The sequence below is a fragment of the Euprymna scolopes genome, chromosome 16 (genome assembly GCF_053919585.1).
Source record: "Euprymna scolopes isolate OS-2025 chromosome 16, ASM5391958v1, whole genome shotgun sequence".
Classification (NCBI taxonomy): domain Eukaryota; kingdom Metazoa; phylum Mollusca; class Cephalopoda; order Sepiida; family Sepiolidae; genus Euprymna; species Euprymna scolopes.
The window spans coordinates 49,473,101-49,482,049 of record NC_136497.1 but is presented as its reverse complement, the minus strand read 5'-3'; the positions used below and the strand labels follow the sequence as shown (position 1 = coordinate 49,482,049).

The 8,949-nt window shown below is 33.6% G+C and overlaps 1 protein-coding gene across 1 annotated transcript in view; it reads left to right on the top strand.

Annotated features, from left to right (window-relative positions):
* The first annotated feature begins 551 nt into the window (after positions 1-551).
* LOC145295935 (dual specificity testis-specific protein kinase 2-like) overlaps positions 552-8,949 on the top strand; it is a 386,563-nt gene continuing 378,165 nt past the window's right edge. The window contains exon 1 of the mRNA XM_080141816.1: positions 552-1,265. Within this exon, the coding sequence (XP_079997942.1) occupies positions 930-1,265 (336 nt within the window). The 5' untranslated portion in view covers positions 552-929. The remainder of the gene's footprint in view (positions 1,266-8,949) is intronic.

Genomic DNA, 8,949 nt, shown 5'->3' with positions numbered 1-8,949 from the left:
GAACATAAAACGTTGTGCCTCCATGAACCCTAAGTTCGACTGGCAAGTTTGTTAAATTACAGGTAATCGCCTAAAAAAGTAGCCCCGCAATAATAATAATAGTAATAATAATGATAATGATAATAATAATAATAATAAACAAACAAAGAAAAAAAAAACGCACAAGCAAAAAGTTAAAAAAAAAAAAAAAAAAAAAAGATTTTGTTTTTTCACGAGTACGATGAAACTTAAAATACGATTAATGCCGGAATATAGTTCAAATTTATGTGACTGAAATAAGAATTCTACCTGAACTTGAACATAAAGTAAAAAAAAAACTTCATCACGAAGACAGAAATAAAGTCAACGTGGTGCTTTTTGAATAAAAAACAAAAGAGGCCAAATCAACTGCAACTGGTTTGTTGACAGATTGAAAAAGGTAACCATACCTCCGCAAGTATTAAAAAAAAATGAGAGCGTGTTTATTATTTTCTGGTTGCTACTAAATAGTTGTACTTCTCGTGCAACGGCAAGGAAACTGTAGTAGTTGAAAGAGAGAGAGAGAGAGAGAGAGAGAGAGAGAGAGAGAGGGGGGGGCGGCTGCGTTTTTCTGTCATTGCTTCTTCCAAACATTCAAGTATCTCTCATCGTTATTGGCTTTTTCTGCGTGTGAGAGAGAGAGAGAAAGAGAGAGAGAGAGAGAGAGAGAGAGAGAGAGAGAGCGCAAGTGAACGAACAAGCGCGCACGCACGAACAACAACAACACTATAGCTACATTTTCACGAAGTGAACATCAGCAACATCACCTCCTAACAACCAGCTTAAGCTTTGGAGCTCTGTAATGTCCAACGATATTGTTTTAAGGTTAAAACAGAGTACAAGAAGGAATCTTCGTACTATTTGACCTTTCGAAAAGAAACCAAAAAAGACCTCAAAACCTCCGTTTAATAATGGTGACCAGTCTTGAGAACTGTCAACAGGGCCCGCCGTTCAGTAATTACCTGCGCGGGCCGCGAACCATGAAACCGATCCGAAGCCAAACCATAGACCTCGGAGATGAGAACATGTCATATTATTATGACGATTCCGACGATAGGGACGAAGACGGGGGTCGCAGATGTTCGAACCCTTGCATCTTTCAGGATGGAACTAACCCTAACGGATATCGACCTCCGAGTGCCTCGAATTCTTGTGAGGCCCTCAAACATGCCGTGTCCGCACTGACACGACTGGATGACTTTATTTGCGAAAAACTCGGCTCTGGATTTTTTTCAGAAGTTTATAAGGTGAGAGACATGAAGGCAACATTTTTTGTTTGTAATATTTACAATATTAAATTGTTTTAATTAGAAAAAAAGAACGTACAGTTTTGTTTTAATGTCAATGTTGAGATTTCAAGTGTAGTAGTAACGTGTTATTCACGACGTGACTACTACACTCTGTTACACACTCACTACACTAGTAATTCAATAAAAAATCGTTCATTCATTATTTCGCACAACAGCGTTTCTTCTAAGTATGTATTTAAAAAAAAAAAAACACACACACACAAGTAATTAATTTAAATATTATGTTTAAGAAATGTGAATAACAATTTATTTTAAATCTAACCAGCCGTTAACTGGAGATATTATCTTTTTTTTTTTTTTTTAATTAAAAGACTTAAATTTAACACCTTTCTTAAGCTATGCATTTGTTTTGTTCTCAAGATGAATCCTCCCAAGTATTACTCTCTTCTTTAGAAGAATTTGTCTATCGCCTTGTGCATTCCTACCGGGGAATGCTGACGACGTCAATCCACGGTATCTTTTTTTTTTTTTTACCCGTCTAGGGTGCTCCCCCCTTTTTTAGAGGAGGATGTAAGCTAGGCTTTGTGTCTAACTTTGCAGTGGAAAGAGGAAGGACAAATAAATTTAAGATAAACACCTTTTGGGTGCTTATGCATATATGTTACCGCAGTATTTTTTTAAAAATAGTCGGGTTTGTATTACTGTACACAGATTCGAAAAAGTTGTCAAAAAACAAATATATAACAAATAAATGTTATCAAAGGCAAGATAAATTACTTTTCTACCAAACTGGATATAATGTTCGTGTTTTTATTCAATTTAACATGTTTATTCAGCTCAAAAAGCATAGTGTTTACCGATGTATTCGAAAATTCAAAATGGCGGCCGACTCTCTCTTTAACACGCTAAGTTCGGGAAAAGGTGTTATAAATAATAAACTAGACAAAATACTATTAAAAAACCACCGAATATATGTCAAGTTATGTCACAGTAACATATATTGAGCAAATTTCTAACAGTATTTTGTCTAGTTTATTAGTTATTACACCTTTTTCCGAACTTACCGTGTTAAAGAGAGAGTCGGCCGCCATTTTAAATTTTCCAATACATCGGTAAACACTGTATGCTTTTCGAGCTGAATAAACATGTTAAATTGAATAGAAACACGAAAATTATATCCAGTTTGGTAGAAAAGTAATTTATCTTGCCTTTGATAACATTTATTTGCTATATTTGTTTTTTGACAACTTTTTCGAATCTGTGTGTACAGTAATACAAACCCCCTATTTATTTGCCTCCCTATGAGGGCAGAGTTAGACATAAAGTCGGCTTTTAATGTGGGGAAAATTCAGCTCCCCAAAAAGGGGCACTTTGGATACGTTAAAGTACAGAATCGTTAGAACCGCTCATGTTAAGAATGAAGTTCTAAATAATAACGTTATTTCACCGCGTACAGGTATCCCCTTGTCTTGTATAAAACCGCTGACGATTTCTTAACATACAACTTTTTTTATGCTGTTTAATCTTAGTAATTTAAATGACCCCTTTTTATTTTCGCTGCAAAGCAATTATCCCCTTCCCCCACCCCTCCGAAAACATATTGTACTCATTCGATTTTACTTATAGTCATCAACATCTTTCTTTTTCTTGTTTCATCTGTTACCCCCCCCCCCCAAAAAAAAACAAGACAAAACAAACACGTTCAAAATTGTTCACAAGTTGTTGGTAATACTGTTGAATTCTGAACGTCTTTCTGATACCTTTTATTACTGCTTGCATTAAAGTGATGCAAAATCCACCTCTTGGATAGCTTACCTGTTTTATTGCAGCCAAAATAGTTTCTCTTTCTTCTCTCCTTTTCCTTCTCTCTTCATCTCTTATTCTCTCCCTCATCCTCTCTCTTTCATCCTCTTCCCACCACTTTCTACTTAGAAATTCTGGGTTAATAATTTTGCGTTTCGTAGATTCGATTCTTAAGTCGTAAAGTAGAGCGCTTCCCTACCGACTACTGCTCCCCCCCATCTCTTTATTGATTTTAAATACACACGTCGTAACAACGAGAAATAAACACACACACACACACACACCGCTTGTTTCCTTGAAACGTATCAGCATTCCTAATAATTGGTTTTAGTTTTTAACGATACGTTCTCATGTGGTTCCCCTATTTCATTCACTGCATTCCATTATTATGTTGACAGCATGGGGCTGATGGTAAAAAACACCTCAGCTTGCTCCTTGCTAGAATAGTGGCGCGGTCTTTTCTTTGGTACAAAAAAAAAAAAAAAATACCAACACACAACTGTTACTTGTAGAAATTATTTTCGAAATAGTTTTAAGGCTTTTAGAGCATTTTCGAATTTCCCACGGTTAGCTTGATCGATAAAAAATTCAGGAAAAAAAAAAATAAAAAAAATGGCCGTAAACGTTGTTTACACTGTGGCTTTCAACCTTCAAGAGTGATTTTGACGTTTTTAAATTGTCGGATAGAAAGTAGTTTCCGGCTAGAATTAAAATCTATAAACAAAAGTCGAGTATTATAGTTCATTTGTGTTGCTAATGCTAAACCAAAGAAAACATTTCTCGGAAGAGCCACTATTCTCCAAAAGAACCTACGATTCCGGATTGATTTTAATGTGCAAAGATTTACCTTGTGTAAATTTTGAATTTTTTGATAAGGTGACCATTTTGTCCTCAAGATTGAAAATAAAACTTTTTTTTTTTTTTTCAAATAGTATTTTCAACTTAAATTCAAGTTTTATGATATGTTTTAATTAAATTGATAGTTGGAAATACAGGGTAGTTAAAAACACCCTTCCTTCCTCATGTTAAGAATGGATTTCAAAATAACGTTATTATTTCAGCACAGTAACATAAGTGCATAAATATCATTTTTTTCTTGTCTCTTTAATAGATTGTGTGACTGATATTTCTGTGTTTGTATTTCTCGTCTATTCGTGGGTTCCACTTTACTAGTTGCATTACTATTTAGGGTAATGAATGCACTTATTGATCCGTGCTGAAATAATAGCGTTATTATTTAAAAAGCCATTCTTAACATGGGGAGGGTGTGTTGTACCTAATCTGTACTTTAGCCTTACAATTGAATAAAAAAAACCCCATATCATAAAACTTTAAACTTGGAAATACGATTTAAAAAAATAGTGCAGATCAGTAAGTGCATTAGCACCCTATTTTGTCTATTACTTATTGAAGTCGAACGTACTACTACAGTTTATCGCCGAAAATGGAGACGCTATTTTTTTTTTTCGGGCACCTCTCGTTAAAATTCAGAGGGAAAAATCTATTTTAAACTATGACCGAAGCATGAAAAAACAAAAAACAAAACTAAATACTAATTACTTCCGAAAAGAACTAATTACTACGTGCCCCAGTGCCCTACTCCCAGAATAGTATAAACACCCCAACCTTCCCATGAACGGATGAATAAGAACGGCTTTCGAGGTTGAGGGGTGTTTATTCCGAAAGCCATTCTTAACATGGGGAGGTTGGGGATGTTTATACGGCGCTGGGGCACGAAGTAATTAGTTCTTTCCGGAAGGAATCATTATATAGTTTAATTTTTTTGTTTTTTATTTCATACTTCGGTCATAGTTTAAAATACCGATTTCTCCCTCTGATTCTAACGACAGGTGCCCGAAAAATGTCGTCTCCATTTTCAGCGATAAACTATAGAAGTACCAAATCGAAATAAAAATACGATTAAAAATCTTATTTAAAAATAATTACAAAATTAAATCCACCATAATGCATTTCGGTTTCTTCATAAACAGGTCGACCATTTTAAAACTAATTGCCAAAAAAAAAAGGGGGGGGGCACTTCTGCAGTTTTACGGACCGTGCCGTAATAACGTTATTTAAAAACACCTCAACATGGGAAGAAGCGAGGTTTTAACTATTCTTCATTTCACCTAGCAAGTTAATAAGTCATTAATAATAATATCGTAATAATTTTATTTCCAAACCCTCTCTAAAAAATAAAATAAAATAATAGCACGGTTCGTAAACTGCAGAAGTACAAAACAAATCTAATATATAAACGGCTATATATCTATCCGTTGTTCTCTCCATATTTTCAAACTATCTCTCCGAAACTAAAAGTCGCAGAGCGAGAGCGGCAGCGGGGCGGCGCTAAGAGCCTCGCCTCAAATGATTGTTTTTTTTTACGAGCCGTTGTTTTATGGGTCTTTAGTTGGTTAAAATTGCTTTTAAGTGGTCAAAATTGAAAAAAAAAAAAAATCATTAAACATTTTGTACATTCATCTTAGTTTATTTAAAAAAAAATTAATCACTTCATATGCGTGTCACGTTGGTACAGTAGTGGTAACGTCACCAGCTTTGAATGCTACAGTTTCGGTTTCGATTCTAGCTGATGGCACCTAAATACTTTTTCTTTTGAACTTACGACTCTATAATAATATATACGAAATCTGGACAAATTAAAATATATTTAAGCGTATTTCACGCCCGGACAAAGCCGGGCGCCCCGCCCCACGATAGTAAATGAATAAGGTCGACCTAGACGAGAGTGCCCAAAATGCCGACCAGGACTGAATGGAAGAAATATCTCATGTATTTAATTTAAGCCGTCGTTTCGTATCTTACAACATCGTATCTTACAACATATACAACAAATATTTTCTGGGTGGACACGAGCTGTTTACTTTGGGCATACTGTAATCCTTTCTCCTGGGTAAAATTAAGGAGAATTTCCATTCTTGGAGAAGTAGCCATTTTTTACAAGCGATACGGTAGAGAGAAGAGTGTTGCCAAAGTAAATTCAAGTGCCTATCAGGGTTGACAGCTTGGTTTCTTTTTCAATTTTGGCTTCAAATTTGGCTTTTTTCTGATAATTTTATATAAATATTTATAAATTATTAAAGATTAAAGAAAAAGTTACAATAAAGTATTTGTTGTATATGTTGTAAGATACGAAACGACGGCTTAAATTAAATACATGAGATATTTCTTCCATTCAGTCCTGGTCGGCATTTTGGGCACTCTCGTCTAGGTCGACCATGAATAAAAATATTTCGTGACTCTTTGAAATTTGGAAGCATTTAAAGTCATTTCTTGCTACACAATTCTTGGAAAACGTCATGAAATCTATTTACATATATTCATAAAATATGAATTAAAACCATACCATAATAAAATTACTTATACTTTAAAAAAGTATATGGTTTCAGTGATTTGCCATTTGATACTGTAATAATTTCGTTTTAACGTTCATGATCCGATTAAAAACAATTAATAAACAAACAAACGCCATAGTCTTAAAAAAGAAAATTATGGGGAAGGATGCGAGACAAAAATGAAAGTAAAAAGACTCCCGCGCAACACTCAACAGTACTGGTTAGGTACAGCTCCTTTCATAATCATAAAACGAGTTAAATGAGAAAGGAGGGTGGAGAGTAGTAACTGGGAATAACAGAGCAAGTAGTGTCAGTAACGTGCACACTAATTGCACTCTGCACACCGAAATATTAGCCAAAAGGTACATGAACCCGACTGTATGTTTGTACCCAACTAGGTGAAGCTTCCCCCCCCCCTCTCTCTCTCTCTCTCTCGCAGACTACTTAAAATGGGGCTTTACTTTCTTTTTACTTAAAAACAGTCTAGATGGGCTTCCATATTTTTTGCTCTGCAACCAGGATGACGATAACAAGCAAGATATGGTTCCTTCTGACTAATGATTATTATCGTCACAGATAACGTAACCGCCCCTTCCATACGTTAAGAATCGTTTTCTTGTCCATTTGACCATATTTGGTGGATATATATATATATATATATATATATATATATATATATATATATATATATATATATATATCCACCAAATGGACAGCAGAAACAGGAAATGAAAAAAAGCAGACAATCTTGATTATAACCCAAACAAAAAAGCGGTGCTTTTTAATATTGAAATACATGTGAAATATGACAGTTCAAAATAAAATATTAGGAAAACTGGGTTTGTATTACTGTACACATAGATTCGAAAAAGTTGTCAAAAAACAACTATATATAACAAATAAATGTTATCAAAGGCAAGATAAGTTACTTTTCTGCCAAACTGGATATATTTTTTGTGTTTTTATTCAATGTAACATATTTATTCAGCTCGAAAAACATAGTGTTTACCGATGTATTCGAAAATTCAAGATGGCGTCTCACACCCTCTTTAACACCGTAAGTTTGGGAAAAGGTGTTATAAATAATAAACTATACAACATACTATTAAAAACCCGCCGAATATATGTCAACCTATGTCACGGTAACATATATTGAGCGAGTTTTTAACAGTATTTTATTCGTTTTTTTATTTATAACACCCTTTCCCAAACTTACCGTGTTAAAGAAAGAATCAGACGCCATCTTGAATGTTCCAATACATCGGTAAACACTATGCTTTTCGAGCTGAATAAACATGTTACATTGAATAAAAACACGAAAAATATATCCAGTTTGGTAGAAAAGTAACTTATCTTGCCTTTGATAACATTTATTTGTTATATATTTGTTTTTTGACAACTTTTTCGAATCTATGTGTACAGTAATACAAACCCGGAAAACTTATACATATCATTGAAAAATAAACACTTGTGTATATTTGAGGTTCACATAATAGCCTCTAGAAGTCAGTTCTCTTTCAAAGAACAGGGGTCGATAACTCGTCTCCGTTGCTAATATGTCACTGACACGCAGAAGTGCCTAAATATTAGTAAATTAATTTTACTTTTCATTAAAAGTTTTCTTGTTTATTTTTCGTGATTTTTTGGTGTATACTAATATTTTCCACTGATAAGTAAATATTTTGCAAAGGGTTTTATTTTATTTTGAACCGCCATATTTCGCATAGTATCTCAAAACCCAAGCAAGCCAATTTATACCTGCGTTGCCCAAGGATCTTTTCGCTTTCATGTTTTTGTGACGCGTTTTAATTATTACGGTATCATTTCATCATTACATTATTAATTAAACCAAATCATCAATCTATAATTAACTTAAAGGCAACATTGTTTCAATCTCTTTTCTTTTCATAGTATGACAAAAGTATGAGGATTTACTAATATTTTTTTAAAATGACACTCGACAGTTCCAAATTCTTTTCAGATTTCGAAGGGTCATAACGCATTTATTTATTTATTTTTTTCGACTATAACAAGATTATTTATTATTAAGATTTAAATGATGGACGTGTTTACGAAAAAAACAAAATGCAATATGGCGGATTGAATTTCGGAATTAATTTTTTTGTTGTTGTTGTTAAAAAGGATTATATATATATAATCGCCTTGGGCTGACGCTATTGCTTTTGAATCCAATAAATTATCGATTAGAAATAATAAAAATCTCTCACGTAGAGGCGAAAAACACATCAACAGGATAATTGTAGTTTTTGTCGTAATATAAATTTGAATTACTTTTAGAAATTCTTGAAAATTTAACTAATTCAATGTTTTAATCACTGGTGGCCATGTTGCCTAAAAAGGGTTTTTGCTCGTTTAAAAATTTTTTATTTCAAATAAATCATGCTATCACACACATTTTCCCCATAAAAAATTGTTTATGGTCATTTACAGAGTAATTAACTTGTTTCAACTATTCACAAATTATTAAAATGGCTGATTGTTTACGAAGAAACCGACATACATTA